Here is a 17,119-nt window from a genome sequence, read left to right on the forward strand (position 1 = left end):
GCAAGAACCAGAGCATTCCAGGTCATCACACTCTCTCAGCTCTCTTCTCCTCACCTGCAGAGCCTCGTACCACACCGCAGCTTCAGCCATAGACAAGTGCTGCAAGTCCTCCAACCACCCGTCAATGCGCGGACCCTCTCGCGATTTCCATGCCAATGGCGATCCTTCTTTTCGCCAACACCAAGGCCAGGTTTGCCATTACATTTTCTGGCTTGGTCTTCTTTGGGCGCACAAACACCCCAAGTAATCAGGCGTCCACTTATATCTTGTTATCCCACTATTTATATGCCTTAATTCCATTTCTTGTCAGAACCGTTTGATTACCGTGCACGTCCAAAATATGTGCATCATGCACACCCCACCGCCTCAACACCTAGGACACCCCCTTTCCTCCAAGCCCGAGAATTGCAATAAAAGATGCAGCGTCATGTACGCCTTATGGGGTACATAAAACTGGGTCAGCTTTAACCTGGACTTCCTGGAGACACTTTTCGGGTATGACCGCACCCTGGTCCATTCTTATTCCGTGAACTCTCTGCCCATGTCCAACTCCTATTTGTTCCTTCCCTTGGCATCATCTGTGAGTGTTGCCTCCAGCAACCCCTGATATAATCTAGACACCCTGTGTCTACCCTCAGACACATCATATAGTAACCCAAGAAAACTATCCTCTTCCAGAAGATTTGAGAATACCGGCCACCTCTTCCTTGCCTCGCGTAGCATTCTGGAAGTGTGTCTGGTAACTGTCCCCTCTGTACACCAAACTCACTCTCTAACTCTCAGAATTCCAAGAGTCTATTCGATGAGAGCACGTCGACAACTGTCGCATCCCTTTACTTTCCCACTGTGAGCTAACCTGTGCCAAATATGCAGTATTCCCACCATGTATTGCTCTAAGGGTATGTGGGGAGAGTTGGGGCTCTTTCAATTTTAATAGTGTCCTGGCCCAGATCTGCCTACCTAGCTGTAAGAGGTGGGGGTGATCTCCAATTCTCTCCCTTCCTAACCACAGTATCTCCCTCAGCAGGTAGGGGGCCCCTTTCGCGCCTAGAAGCTTGTGTTCTACTGATTCTGCATATGCTACCCACCCTGCCACATGTTGCATCTGTCCCGCCACATAATATAGCTCGATGTGTGGGAGGCGCACTCCTCCGTCCGCATAAAATGTCCTGGGCCACCCTGCACCTTCCCAATCTCCACACAAAACCTCCTACTGTTGAATTCAACTCTCTGAAGAAGGACCTCGGTACGAGATACGGGACATTTACAAAATGATAAAGCATGTGGGGGAGGGCAATCATTTTCAGCAGCACTATCCTGCCCATCACTTAGGTCATATTTCCCAGAACTTGATTGAGCTCTCCAGCCCGGCCTTATTCTGCCGTTGTGTCTCCATTATGTCATGGTAAATGTCAACTCCTAGGTTTCTGAATGTTTTGACCCTCCCCTGCACCCTAGGTTCGGGAGTCGCAATTCCTCTACCCTGCCCATCCCACCAGCGAGAATATACAGGACTTTGTCTTGCTAACCGTTATTCCCGATAATGTTGTGAAATTATCCAATGCCTCTAAATAAGACTCTAAATTATCTTCCGTGCTCCGCATGTACAAAAGAATGTCGTCTGCATATATCAAGATTACATGATATGCTCTGTCTACTAGGAGTACCGTATCCCTGAACTCCCGCCTCAAAAACACGGCTAGAGGATCCAGGCCATCCTTGTTTCGTGCTCCTCTGTATAGAGAACTGCCCTGACACGTTTGCCGGTTCGCACTCTCGCCACTGGCTTGGAATAGAGTATCCGGACTGTAAGGAAGCCATAGTATCAAAGCAAGACGACACAAGTGATCACAGTACAAGGGTGTTTATTAAACTGTAAAAATGGGTGAGATAAACGCCTAATCTAAACCTAAATCTAAGCATGTAGCAAGCTAAGACCATCAAATAATACTACAGTCATAGTGGAGTCTAGTGAAATAAAAAGGGTCTTTACTAAGATAAACCTATGCTAATCCTTACCGCTATACTACAAAATAGTGTGGGATAATGTTCACAAAGAAAGAAGTGTTCTCAAAATAAGTCAGAATGTTATGGCTGGGGTCTTCCTTCCCCACGTTTGAAGCACAGGACTCTCGAGCACAGCACACTTCTGGGTTTCTTCGGCCTGAGTTTACAGTTCCTTTTCTAATATCAGAGCCTTCTGTGCCCAAGTATTTCATGCCAAGTCTCTTCAGAGGCTATCACAAAAACCACCAAAAGTTCCTTCTATTAATCTTCACGTCAGGCGATTACTCTTCACCCGAGGATCCCCCTCAGCCAGGCTCCGATCCCCTTTACAACGTCAGGCTTTCTCAATAGGGCTCGGACCAAAAACTCACTGTGGACATCCCTCAGTTGGATTCACGTTTGTCACCATAATGCAGTTCACTTAGCTTTTCAAATCACATCCTCATCTTGTAATATTCAGGAATCTTAATGTCTTTTTAAACAATCCTCCTTGTTACCTTCTCCACTTTACTTAGGTCTCCCTCGTTCGGGCTCAGACTGTCCTTCACCTGCCCCCCAAAGCATTTGCCTATTCACACAGAGACTTCTGAAGGGCAGTTACGTCTTGCTGGGTCACTCCGTGATTCTTTGGCAAGTGCAGGTTTCATGCTATCTTTTCACAGCGTTCCCCTCAGTAACACAGTTCACTTCCACAAGGTGTCAAAGACCTTCTACTGTTCAAGGGTTTTGGTTTGACCCTTGTATGACCACTGACTTCTCACACCAGCCTCCCCTACGGCCTCTTGGTTCTTGTAGTTTTTCTCAATTCAACATTTCCTCGCTGTTCCTGAGCAGGGCATTCATTAGTCTTTTGAATGAGCGCCCACATGGCACCGAAACACTCTAACCCTAATACATTGTTTGTTCACAAAAGACCTGTGTCTAGTATCTTCTTTTCTTTTACGTAAATGTTGCCACTACAACTTTGAGCTTAACACAATCCAGTCCACTATCAGTTTCCTCTGACTCACCGGCTGTGCTGAACTCATTGGATTTTCTTCTGCTGGAGTCAAGGACGATACCACGGTGGCAAGCTCTTTTCCCTGCCCTGGCTATCAGTGCAGGAGGGCCCCGTGTACCGTTGACAGCTGTCACACCAATCGCCAGCTGCCATTCCCGGTCTTACTGTTCTTTTATCGAAGGCTTTGTGGCTCTGGGTTGAAAAGGGCAAGGGTAACTCCCTTCTTGTCATCCTTTTAGTTCCCACAGTATTTCTCCTTCATTTGAACTGTCGTCCCGGAATAGCTGCCTCCTCGTGTGTTCTGCCTCGCTCAAAGTGTGCCCTTGTGCTCTGCCTTTTATCCCTGTGGGGAAGGGAAATGGCCGTCGGGTGTGTAGGTATCGGCAATTGCCTGACCCTTGTGTTGGGCCATGTCAGGTAAACGGCTCTGGTGTTAGTCCGTTGTCTTTCGCTGTGTGAGAAAGTGTTCATGTAGGAAAAGGGGGGGGGGGTAGACTTTCTTAATATCCTACGGGGTAGGATGGGGAAAAGGTGTCATAAGGAAGGGGGTACCGCGTCTCTTCCAGTGATCCACTCCCCGAAGACCTCCCATCCAGGCGATTCTCCCCCACTGGTTCTCACCCAGGAACTGGAACCAATACCGATGGCTGTGTCCTGGACACCTGGATGATAGATTCCCGAGGGACTAGCAAGTGAGACACCTTCAGGTTTCTCACAGGACCCACCTCATGAACGTCCCTCCTATTCCGTAACTCCCCAATGAGGCAAACAGACACTCCCACCGAACTGAGTCAAATGCTTTAACGGCATCCAGCACCACCACCGCACACCCATTTGTCCATCCGTGCGTATGTCTATCACTGCATGTAGACATCTCAGGTTTTCCGACACTGCCCTCCCCGGAACATATCCTGCCTGATCCGGGTGGATCAATGTCCCAATCCCCCTTTTTAGCCTTACCTCTAGGATCGCCATGAGATTTTTGCTATCTTGGTGTATTAGGGATATCGGACTATATGATTCATCCCCACTTTCCCTGGCTTCCGGATTGGGACAATAATGGATTCCTCTATGCTATGGAGTAGTCTCCCGACCTTGTACGCTTCCTTAAAGGTCTTCAGCAGCCTTGGGACCACCTCTTCAATATACTCCTCATAAAACTCACCAAGTAGGCCATCTCCACCTGGTATCTTGCCCGTGGGCCGCATACTAATCACTGCCTGCAGTTCTTATATTGTGAGCAGTGCGCCTAATTCTGCCGCTGGTTCCATACTCTGGGTGGGTAGGCCTATCTCCGACAGGGTCTCCTCGATCTCCTGCACCTTGGCCCCCCTCCTCCTCATACAGGTCCCGGTAAAACCTCTGAAACACCTCATTAATTTCCCCTTGCGACCGCCACAATTCGCCACACTCGTCCGTTATTTCAGTAATCCCATCTTGAGTATTTGCTCCTCGGCACAACCACGCTGATAGTTTCCCCGGCTTATCCCCTTGCCCATGTAGTTTCTCCTAATATTTTGTGAAACTGTACTTCTCTAATCTCCCCCAGTAAGCAAGACATTCCTGTCTAAGTTTGATGAACGCCCCTTTGGCCCATCCTCCTCTCAGGCGGGTACTCTCCACCCGCTAAATTTCCGCCTCTGTGGTTGCCAACTTCCTTTTTAGTTCTCTGTGGATACACCCCGTATTGGCTATGGCGGCCCCTTGTATCACCACTTTAAAGGCGTCCCATAGAGTCGTCCCACTACCCACACTTCCACCGTCAATGCTGAAGTATTCTACTATTTGTTCTGCTATATCCTCTCGGAAGGGGTGATCTCGTAGGGTCTCCGCTCATAATCTCCACGTGGGTATCGGGGCTGGCCTATTACTGAGCACCCAATATATGATTAAGGGTGAATGATCTGAGAGCATCCTACCCTCGTAAGAAGCGCTGACAAACACCCTAAGGTGGTTTGTCCCCATGAAGTAGTCTATGCACGTATACACTCGATGCATACTCGAATAAAATGAGAATACTTGTACGTCCCGTCCCCTTTTCTCCATCCTGTATGGACGTCCCTGGCGAGAGACGGGAACTGAACCTTTTTGCCACCACAAAGGCATTTTCCCCCTTTAAATTTACTGGCAAGTGAGGGCGCGGCCCTGGGTGAGTGGGCTCCCTTAACCCTGCCCACTGGTGCCACACCCCAGTCCCCTTTTACGCGTTGACGGAATTGGACCGCTACCACCAGTGCTCCTGGTGAGGACTCAAGCCTGGTAATTGCACACGCTTTCCCCGAAATCCTTTTCTTTTTTAGATTTGGGAACACCGTCCACCAGTGCCCTAGTTTGTCCCTGGCGCATGTCGGCCTCGACAGGCTTTAGCAGGTGCTCGTCGTGCGATGGTTCCTTCCCCATAGCAGATCCTCACGCATTCTGTCTCCGTTGTCTTGGTGAAGACCACGGATGGGACAGGTGCTCCACGTGCGATACTCTTACGTCCAGGTCGCTTAAATACTGGCTCGCATGTTGGAGAGAGCTGTTCAACAGGACTCCTCCACAGAACATCAAGGACTATATCCAGAGGAAGACAAAGAAGGTAGGTGCCCTATTTTCCAAGGCACCCCGCAGGGGCGACTCCTTCCCAGGGAAGCCCTCAGGCAGTAGGGGTCAATCTGGCCCTCGCACTGGCTCAGGAAGCACTGAGGCGCACTCGCCTACCAGCCTCACAGCTGAGGGGTCCAAAAGCCCTACTGGTTCCACATCCGACGGGGCCTGTGAGCTCTAGTACCATCCGGACTCTTCCCGAGGGGCTTTGCCCTGATACCGGTTCCTTAGTTGAGGTGGCACTATATGCAGGGCCAGCACTACCGGCCTGATGGCCGAGGGCGCACAGCCTACCGGGTGTACACCTGAGGTACAGGGTGGGGCAGAGCCGGTGCAAGCCGGCATGTAGGCCGATTTCCCCCCCTCCCCCCAAACATGTCGGCTACAGGTCCACGTGCCCAAGGCATGGACAAAATGGCTGCCCCTCCCGATGAGGAGAAGCTTTACTTCAAGGGCAGACTGGGTACCAATGACGCCCGTCACCTGGACCACGTCATACCACAACATCCTGGGTTCCAGGTACAGTGACCCCATGTATGGACAAGGGTTGGGAAGGCAGTAGGCATATTCACCACTTCATCCAGTGCAAGATTGCGCCCAGCCAGCCTGTGAGGACAGGTTTTTAGATATATTCATGTCTCTCATGCGGTCCCCACAAATGAGCTCCATTCTCAGGGGCATTATGAAGGACATGTTGCCTCCGGCTTTGCCCGCGCAGCCCACCACAGCACAGCCCATGCTCCCGGCTCCAGGTCCACCTCCACCTCCACAGCCGCCTGCTCCTGAGGCTCCAGCGGCCCCAGTACAGGTGCAAACCCCCACACCGGAAGTGCCTCCGAAGGATGCTGGTGTCACCCTCACACTCCCCCCCCCCCCTCCCCCCCACCTTCCTCAGCAACAGCCTTCAATTAACGGATTGCTTGGCTGTTGGAATACTTGGGCATTCCCCAGCCCAAGAAGGAGCTTCCTGAGGCAGGAGTTCATGCAGAGGTGAGGTCTGGCATCCCCCTAAAGAAGGATGTAGAGGCTTTAGCCAAAAATGGGGTGGCCGAAGCCACACTCCATGCAACCCGTTAACAAAAAAGTTCAGGCAGGCCGAGGGGGGACAGCATGCTGCAGTCGACCCACCCGCAACCTCATCAGTTATCGCTGCACCATCCATGTATGCCAAGCCCCAGGCGTCCTCGTCTAGTACGGCCACGGCAGCACTCTTGAACAAGGAAGAAAAGACTCTTGAATCATACAGCAAGAAGGTCTACTCTAATGCTGGCCTACACTTCAGGGCGGCCATCTCAGTAGCCATCCTGGCTGTGGCAAATCAACACCTGTGGTGGGAAATCGCAGACTTACTACCGGACATCCCTAGGGACAAACAAGCCTCATTCAAAGCGGGCCTAACTGAGGTGAAACTCGTGGCACAGGACATTATGGAGGCGTTGGTGGGCCACATCGATACAGCTAACAGGGCGATCTGTCTGGCAACAGACCTGAGGCTCACGACCTGGCTAAAAGCAACCATGTCGTGCAGGACAGAATCCTGGACCTTCCGTTCGAGGGGAATGATCTTTTCCACTCCATGACTGACGAAGAGCTTGATGAGAAGAAGAGTAGCACTCAGACAGCCAAGTCGCTGGCGATTCTTACCAAGCCAGCAGCAAAGCCTTTCTCACAGACACAGTCCTGCTCAGACAAGAGGCGATCTTTTGGCGTTTCTGTGGGTTCCGGGACTGCAAAGCCAGGCAGCCGACAGGTCTCCCAGTCGGCACAGTCAAAAACACCACAAAGCCTCAAATAAGGGATTCTTCCAGTCCCCCCACAACCCCCCAGCTCGTCAGCCTCTGACCAGAAAAAGCAATGACAATTTTCTTTTCAGGTCCACAGCACCCCAGTTGGGGTCAGGCTGGGTCTGCACAGTCAGGCTTGGTGGCGAAGTTTGCTGATGCATGGGTCATCCCAGTTGTGTCCTGGTTCTTTGGTTACCTCTTCCCTCCTCCCACAGATCGGTACACCATCACTCCTAGCAGAGATTCGCTCCATTGTAGGGAGCAAGGCGGTAGAGGAGACTCTTCCCCACCCCCCAGCAGAGGCACGGCTTTTACTCCTGCATCTTTGCTATTCACAAGAAGAACCAGGCGGACCTGCGAGTGGTGTTGGATTTGTTTTCCCTGAATCTTTACCTACACCTGCAGAAGTTCATGATGGTGACGCCAGCTCTCATAGCCGAGACACTGTGTGGGGGAGACTGGACGTGTTCCCTGGACCTGAAGGACGCGTAGCGCCACGTTCCTATTGTTCAGCCTCACCGGACCTTCCTCAGGTTCTGGGTCATGGGCCTGCATTTCCAGTACAAGGTTCTACCCTTTGGGTTAAATTCAGCTCCAAAAGTCTTCACGAGGCTCATGAATGCGGGGGCAGCTCCCCTTTAGTCAGAGGGGTTGCATGTCTATCCGTACCCCGACGGTTGGTCAGGGGCTCGTCTCCAGAGGAGGGTTGAGCCTCATTGGACAGGCTCATCTCCACCCTGTTTGACCTAGGGTTTTCAATCAACTACCAGAAATCTCAGCTCATCCCTACACAGACACTCATTTTTCTAGGCTGTTGTGGGACACACAGCAGCAGAGGGTGTTTCCCACACATTGCAGTCTGCCATTTCCGCAGCAGGTCCATCACCAAGGCCTGGTGGTATCAACACCTTCTGGGCATACTGGCAGCATGCCTCCTGGTGGTCCCGTGCGCCAGACTCTGCATGAGGAGCCTTCAGTTGCATTTTGTGAATTACTGGGGTCAGGAGTCTGGCCACCAGGGGGCTCAGGTCTCCATTCCACAACATCTGAACCACGATCTCAAATGGTGGCAGCAGGAGGAGAACATCTTGGTGGGCTAACCGTTCCGCCCACCCACCACAGAGTACACCATTACTACAGACTCCTCCCTCCATGTGTGGGGAGCTACTCTGGGAACACACTCAGTGCATGGGCGCTGGACCTCGACGGACCGGCAGAATTCCATCAAGTGGCAGAATCACATCAACTGGCTGGCTTATGGCAATCTGGTTGACTCTAAAGTCCTTTCTCCCGACCATAAAGGGCAGATCTGTGTGCATTCAGACAGACAACACAACCTGCATGTACTATATCAACAAACGGGGCACAAGATCCCCGCAGCTGTGCTTGTTGACCCTGGAAATTTGAGAATGGGCTATAAGCCAGGAGATGTGGATCTTGGCGTTCCACCTACAGGGAGAATCCAACGTAGAAGCAGGTACTCAGTCATCTGGCCGCCGACTATTGCGAGTGGCAGCTGAATGGGAGAGTGTTCCAGGAAGTGTTTAGCAGATGGGGCCATCCCACCACAGACCTATTGCGAGAACAAACAACTGGAGGTGTCAGCAATTGGCGTCCTGGGACGGAAGGGGGTGCAATTCTCTAGGGGATGCACTTCAGATACCCTGGGATGGGATGTGGGCATATACATTCCCACCCACACCACTGGTGCACAAGGTGTGGTGAGCAAGATCAGGAAATTGAAGATAATTCTCATAGCGCCTTGCTGGTCAGCTCGACCCTGGTTCTCGGACATGCTGCAGCTGGCAACTGGGGAAGGGACCTCTACTAGCGCAGCCGGGAGGCGCAGTGCTACACTCCTCTCCGGAGAGGCTAGCTCTAGTGGCCTGGTTCCAGCACCTTCAGTTGTCTAGCGACAATCTGGAGGTCATTCATAAGGCCAGAAGCCGGGCTATGCGTAAGCAGTACAGAAGCAAATGGATGAGATTCTGGTTTTGGGCTAAGGAAAATAGGGTTAACCCTTTGACATCACCCTCAACCAAGTCTTATCATTCTCGGCCTATCTCGCCAAGTCGGTTGTCCAGGTCGATGCCTGCCAGACATACCTGGCCACTATTGGGGTATACAGGAACTCAGACTCTCTCATCCTGTCTTCGTCCAATCCCATAGTAAAGAAACAGCTGACGGGACTGACCAGGCTGCCCCAAACCCCCTGGTCAAATGCCCTCATTCCGTTTGGGACCTCAACGTGGTGCTAAGTGCTATACCCCACAAACCATTCGATCCAATGACCACAGTAGTCCTTAAGATTGTCACTTTGAAGACCGCCCTTCTTGTTGGTCTTGCGTTTGCTTGCAGAGTGAGATCGATCCAGGCGTTCGTCGTCTCAGAGCCATGCTCAAGATTTCACAAAGACAAGGTTGTGCTACGCACACACCCAGAGTTACTTTCAAAGGTGGTGTCATCCTTTCATATCAATGAGGGGATTGTGCCCCCCACATTCTTCGTGGACCCCAAGGAAGACTCAGAGAAAACGCTCCACTGTCTGGTTGTCGGGGAGCATTGAAATTCAATCTGGACCAAACAAAGGTTTGTAACATTTGGAGGATCCAGGTCTGCCATAGCTCGATGGATGACAGCAGCGATCCAGGAGGCATACAAGATGCAATATAAGGATCCGCCACAGGGCATGCATGCACCTGCAGTAAGAGCCAAGGCGGCAGCAGTCGCGTACCAAAGCCACGTTCCCAGGCAGGTGATCAGCAGGGGGGCAACATGGGCCACCCTGTTCGGCCGTTTGCAAGCAGTACTGCTTGGATACCAGTGCCAAGTCAGATGCAGCATTCGGCCAAGCAGTGCTGCATATTCTTTTTGCGGCTCTCCTCCCCAGAGTTTTGTCAGTTGTAATCGCCCATACAGGATGGAGGAAAGGGGACGGGATGTAGGAGTAATTAAGTGTTACTTACCAAAGTGACTACCGCACTCCTAGTCCATAGTCCCCCTTCCTCCATATCTCCCACCATCCATTCCCCTACAATAAGAGCAGTGAGGTTGTTAAATTGTAATACAGCCAATGTGTCAAAAGGGGACTGAGGTGTGGCGCCGGTGGGCAGGGTTAAGGGGGCCAACGGTCCCAGGGCTGCACCCCCTCGCGCCAGTAAATTTAAAGGGGAATTGTCTTTTTCTGGTGGAAAAAAGGTTCAGTTCGCGTACCTTGCGGGGGACACCCTACAGGATGGAGGAAAGGGGACTATGGACTAGGAGTATGTTAGTCACACCGGTAAGTAACACATAATTTCTCTTAGGTCCCATCAACAACCTCCAAATCTCCTGTAATTTCAGTTCCCCTAATAACATCAGCAAAAACCTTAGTCGGAGGGGACGGCAACACATATTTGCAATCTGACCTGTCCAGCATTGATTCTAGCGTATAATTGAAGTCCCCACCCCAGATCCACATCATCCCCCTGTAAGGGATCAGCTTCGCATACAGGGAGCAAAAGAAAGTAGACACATTCTCATTGGGGACATAGTTATTCATTAGCCAGACCTCTTTCTTGACTAAAAACCCATGTACTAATACTTTTCTGCCCTCATCTGTGTAGACTTGCACCTTTTCGAAAAGGCACCTTTTGGGGCCACCCAGATAAGAACTCCCCTTGCACAATTAGAAAAGGCTGATCCAAATCCCTCCCACCCCATTTTCGCAGGTCCTGGGTTTGTCAGCCGTGAGGTGCGTTTCTTGCAATAGTGCTATCCTTATCCCTTTCCGACATATGTATGCCACCACCCTGACTCTTTTAACATAATTGTTCAGCCCCCTAACATTCCTGGAGGAAATTTTCAGCACTTCCGCTATTCGATTGCTCTCTGTATTCTCCCACTCACCTTCCCTGGACCTTTCTCCCCCGCTTCCCCTTTCCCCAGGTGAGCACCTGGTGTCTGCTACCCAATCGAACTAAGCTGTGCTGCAACCTGAACAAACTCCTCTGAACTTGCACTAAACCGAACTGTCAATCAGAACCTGTCTGTAGCGGCATAACCACCATTCATTCCTCTTTCCCTCCCGGAACTTGGCCGCTGGGTACTGCCCGGTACCTAGGAATTTTCCTAAGAGAAAGAACAGAAAATAGGGAACAAAGGAGGAGGCAGAACATATGGGTCAGATCCTCATAACCACCGGACCTGGTACACAAGCCACCAAACTCCTAGCCTAACCCTGCACCCTAAACTATAGCACCCTCAGTCGTCCATGCATCTCAAGTCGCCCTTGCATTGCAACAGCTCTCCACCTGACTGTTTCAAGTGTCATTGCTCACCTCCGCCATTGGCTTTGGCCGTTAAGCGTCCATCCAAGCATTCACTTCTTCTGGAGTGTTGAAAAACAGGGCCTTTCCTTTATGTATCACTGTCAGCTTTACTGGGCATAGAAGCATCTCTTGTATGCCCTGTTGTCTGTCTTTCCTTCATAGGGTGGAATTGGCCCCTCCGTTTCTGGACTTGCAAGGTGTAGTCCTGGTAAATCGCTGATCCATGACACATTATACCGCCTTCTCTGGAGAAGGCCAAGATCATCTTAGTCTCTTAATTTCAGTATCTTATCAGTGAGGTGTCGAGCAGAGGTCAAGGGGTGTTCTTACCAGTGGTCTGTGGGTTCTTTTTACTGTGAATCCCTGCGACAACGCACCTGGCCAATATCCTCGAGCAGCATGTTTTCTACATATGTGGTGGGGTCTCTTCCTTCTCCCTCTGGCAACCCCAGGATCTGAATGTTGCTTCTCCTCGCTCTTCCTTCAGCGTCCTCCACTCAGTCCTGTAACCTTCGTACTTGCATTGTTAGTTCCCGGACCTTTTCCTGTAATTCCTTTGCGGTAGTGGACACTTCTTCCACTCTTTCTTCAGTCTCCCCCACTCTGCTTGCCAGATTGCATACATCATGTCGCAGGAGACCTGCGTCACATTTTATCTCGCCGATGCGGCACTCCATTGACATTCACAGGGCTGCAATAGCCTCCATTAACAGAGCATCAGCTCCCTCAGCATGGGGATCATGGGTGTCTTCCGTCACTCGCATCTCAGCGCTCCTTGGTTTATGTTTCTGGTCTCCCATTCTCGCAAACGCATCATCTTCGCCTGCCTTGGTTTCACAGGAGTTTTCTTCCTCCCCTTCTGGCATGTGTCCTCCATGAACTTTTCAGGCCCTTACCCCCTGCACTCTGATCCAGCACTCACACTTTGACGTCTGCAAAAGACCGTCCAGGACAGTTCTTATAGTATCGGCCCAACAGGTGTGTTTCCCCTTCTGTCACGGTACCTGCTCAATCTCACCACAGAGGCCCCTGACTCTGTCTGTAGTGCTCACCTCCCCCCAGGCCCCAGCCTCTCCATCTCCGGGCTGTCTAGTAGTCTGCACCTACCTGGGGGTCTTGGCTCCTGTTTCTGCTCTGCCCCCGGCCTCATGGTCTCAGGGGAGCACTCCTGTGGGATCCACTGCAGGGGCGGCCCAGGGAACCGGGGAACTCGCTGCAAGTCTAGTGTACACAGGAGCATGGGGGGGCAGTTGCTCCTAATCCACCCTAGACGCTGTGGAGCTGATTACCCCAAGCTTCTAATGTTTATATCTTGGCGCCCTCGCCTGCACTGTCAGTCTCAGGTATTCTCTGTGTTCCACGAAGCACACAGTGAGCCCCCAACACGCTTCCCAGCCGGTGCTTTCTCCTCTTTCTGGCCTCTTTCCCTCGCACCGTACAATCCGCACTTCCCCATGCAACTCTGTGTGCTCCGGCACTTCCGCTGATGCCCAACTTATCCAGCCCCCTGTTGCGCCACCTTGCCATGACTCTGCTTGCACACGGGCAGCTGCATTCCCATTGTAACTCACAGGGCACACCAGTGCGCCCTTTGGCGTTCTGCCTTGTTGGTGCTTGGCCTGGTCCCTGACTCTCCGTCCGCCCACTGGCCATGCTGCATACAACTTATTGTGCGGTGTACCCCGTTAATCCCTTCGGCAGGCTAACCCGTCAACAGCTGTCCCTCTACGTCTCGCTGACTTCCACTCTGGTTTGTTGGTCAGGTGCTTTCTTTGCAGGCTCTCAGCCTCCACTTACTACATCTGATATTTAAGGATTCAGGGCTGTTGCAGATCCTCCCGCCAGTGTTCTCAGTGTCTGAGATGGATCGCTAGGCAATCCTCTCGCTCACCAATTTGTGCCCGCTATTTTGGGAGAACCGGGCTTGAGCACTCTGCTTCAGTCACAGTGCTCCTCTAACACCTTTACAGATATTTCCAAGTTGATATACGCCCTTGCACTCTCGTCATCGGGACACCATTTAATCACCAAGATGCATGGAAAGCCTATCTTGAAAGGATCTCTTTAGGGAGCTTGGAAGAAACACATGTTCCCTACATCACAGCTGGCCCGGTATTAGAGACCATGTATGATATGTCAGAGGGGGGCCATGTTTTTTCCACAGTGTACGATCTGATTTTAAGTGAGCTGAACGAGCCCGCTCTGAAGGTGCGGATGCAATGGGAGGCGGATCTAGGCAGGCCCTTCAGACTCGGAGTGGGCCCGGACCTTGATATACACTAAGAAGGTTTTCAGAAATGCCTGATTCAAACGATTACAACTGTATGTGACACACAGGGCATACATGACCCCATATAAGATATCTCGGTTCCATGGGGCATCACAGCAGGGGTGCCCTAGAAGTGAAGATGAGAAGGTGGATATGCTGCATATTTTTTGGAGTTGCCCGGTGGTCCAGAGATTTTGGGTGGCAATTGCAGATAAAGTGGCCCACAGTGGTATTGAGATGCACTTGTGGCTTCCAAAGGCCTGCCTCCTGGGCCTGTTCTCGCGGATTAAAAAACATATGACACACCTCACCAGAATGACAAATCTGATTTGTGTGCTTGCCAAGCAAAGGATTGCAATGACCTGGAAGGCGAGAGAGGGGCCCAGTGTAGATGCTTGGTGGGTTGACCTTCAGTGTCTGGCAATTGCAGAGACCTCTGTCTGGTACAGAGCTGTATATAGGGGATTGAGAGAAGTGCGTTGTTGATGTGGCGTCCTGGAATGCCAGGACACAGGTGATGTTTGCTCCCTCCGAAGATCTGCCCTGATAGAAGATCAGCTCTGGTGTATATATACTTAGGGTGTGGTACTCCACACGTGTGCACACTTTGCGCAAAATACAGGAGGACCCCGCCCCCTGTACAGATGAGTGGTAATGTTGGACCGAACTGTGTAAACAAGTGTTATTGTAAGTTTGTTGCTGTTGTATTTTTCAGCTGGGTATGCCTTTTCCCTTTTTTCCCCCTCTCCTTCTAGATTTAGTTTTTTCGTTCATCATGAGCATTTGAGTGCTATATTGATTGCCATGATTGTATGACTTGCAAAGGCTGCAAGTCCACCAGCTGTATTTGTTGTTTGTAACTTACACATAATAAAAAAAAAATTAAAATAATTTTTTTTAAAAGATCTTGTTTTTTGTCAAACTTTGACACTGCGCATTGTGAAATTGTGCATCTGTATTTGCAAAGTTCAACTCTTAGTATAGCTTTTTTTCTTGGAGTAGCGGTCTCCTAGTTGGGTATTTTCTTTTTTGCAAATGTAGACTGATGGAAAGGAACCTAAATTGTTAGTCTTGTAATGCGGGCATCCTTTCCTGCACTCTTACAGAATTTCAGCCTGCAACTGTTAAACACACATTTTGCAATACGGTGGCTTGTTCCTTGAACATTGTGGTCAGTCTACTGTAGGCATACCATCAACAAGATTTGAAATAGACTAACACATCAGTAACTCGATTTTCACTAATGATTTCTGATTGTGTCGGATTGTTGCCCCTATCCAATACCAATGTCTGAGATGGTCATCTTTTTGACTTGGATGTAGTTCACCAGTATCTTTGCCTTGCAATGATTGGTAAATATCGTTTAAGTTTCAGTGTGTGCAGATTCTCTGTTTATACTTTAGTAAGGAGGAACTGTTCATTGTGTGACTTTTCACCTGTCTGTTATTCCTGTGTCAGGGAAGACGATACATGACCAAAACGACTTCACTTGTTGGTGAGGGAAGAGACTAGTCTAACCAGCTAGGGACCCGTTCAGAGTGTATATTCTAAGAGTTTCATTTATCAAGACCTTTGGGGCCATGTGAAAATTTGGTATCGGCTACAATATTGGAAAGTGGTGCTTAATGTGGCTATTGCAATGCTTCTGTCAGATGAGGTAGTAACACAATGTCTTATTTTAATTACCTTAACTTACAATCTACCAGTGTTTTTGTTTAATCCAAAATGCTAGTTCTGATGTTAATTTTAATTAGACAATTCTTTGGCTGATTTCTTTGGCTGATTTCTTTAACAAATCAACCTTGCCTGCACAATTTTGATGCTACTACAGGTACAGCGTTGAGTCTGACGTGATGTAACCCAATGGGCAGACAGCCCTCCTCCAGCAGTAGTGTTGCTGAAATGAGTGTGGTGCAAAACGGTAACCAGAGTTGTAGTTTTTTTTCTTGAAATCTTGGTAATGGCATCCATCTAAGGCATCTGACACTACAGATGATTCACTTGATTTTGTGTTACAAACAGCCGTAGAACATAAACCAACTTTTCTAAATGAAGGTTTATTTGTATCCACTTGTATTCCTTAAAAAGTCAAAACGATCAACACAAATAAGTTTGACTTTCCCAGAATATAATGCTTCATGTCCTTATTTTGTTTGGTAAGATACACTTGATATCAGAAGATGCAAATGGTGGAGTTTCTAAAGAAATGCACACTAATCGCTTTGAGGCAAAGAAATTAAAACTGTATTAACTAGGGCATGAGAACAGCTGTTAGACACTTCCATGTTCCTCAGTTTAATAAAAAAAGTCTTACTGGTTTAGTCCTATTTGCTGCAGCATGAAGAGCAGGGCTGATGCCTTATGTTGCACAGCATCACACTGTGTGTGCTCAACCTGTAGCATGAAAATAAATGCACTTATACAACCCAAGCCAGCATACATCTGTTCCACCTTTCAAAAAGCCCTTTTTCTGTTGATTATAGCAATCTTCTGGCATAGAAAAGCCCATTATTTACTCTAGTAAATCTGAGAACAAGACTGGGCAAACACGTTTAATAAATTGTTATAAAACATATACCAATATAATGTTGTAAGATGTCAGAAATCTACAAAGTTGTTTGTTGTATATTGATCAGGTTATTATGAAATACTATATGTTTAAGATGGGTGTCCTTTCTTTTTCCTTTGCATGCTGCATTGTACTTGTCTCTTCTTTTCTAACAAACTAATGCCTACTAATACTTCAATCTTTGCCTTTCCTTACTTGGGCTGCACAGATGCATTTTCTTCTACTGTTGATGCTCTTGATGATGCCATTACAAGCCTAAATCCTTTTCTCACAAATCGCAATGATGCTGTCCACCTACCTGTTGTATCCTCAGATACAGCCACGTTTACTGCTAGGACACCTAACCACGATATTTTTACTGGTAATGTACCACTTTAGCATTATCGTTTTGAATAGTTTTACTCGATCTTCGCAAACAATGGTATCGCCATTTTTATACATCTTTACTTTCCATTTGTTTTACAATCCATGTGTACGTGTGATTTTAGGAATAATAGACACATTACATTATGTTTTACATTGAGGTTTATTCACAATATCTTCAATCGAGGTTTCATAATGATTTCTTCAAAGCAGTATGACAGAGGGTTA

General features: G+C 49.2%; 1 protein-coding gene across 6 annotated transcripts in view; it reads left to right on the top strand.

Moving 5' to 3' along the window:
• The window catches only part of PICALM (phosphatidylinositol binding clathrin assembly protein), a 1,182,846-nt gene that overhangs the window by 813,224 nt on the left and 352,503 nt on the right, over positions 1-17,119 (top strand). For 4 of the 6 annotated variants that reach the window (XM_069639772.1, XM_069639773.1, XM_069639770.1 and 1 more), the window contains exon 13: positions 16,737-16,889. The exons of the other annotated variants lie outside the window; for them this stretch is intronic. In XM_069639772.1, the coding sequence (XP_069495873.1) occupies positions 16,737-16,889 (153 nt within the window). The remainder of the gene's footprint in view (positions 1-16,736; positions 16,890-17,119) is intronic. 6 annotated transcript variants of the gene reach the window in all.

This window comes from Ambystoma mexicanum, chromosome 7q, assembly GCF_040938575.1.
Source record: "Ambystoma mexicanum isolate Mex_15411 chromosome 7q, UKY_AmexF1_1, whole genome shotgun sequence".
Classification (NCBI taxonomy): Eukaryota; Metazoa; Chordata; class Amphibia; order Caudata; family Ambystomatidae; genus Ambystoma; species Ambystoma mexicanum.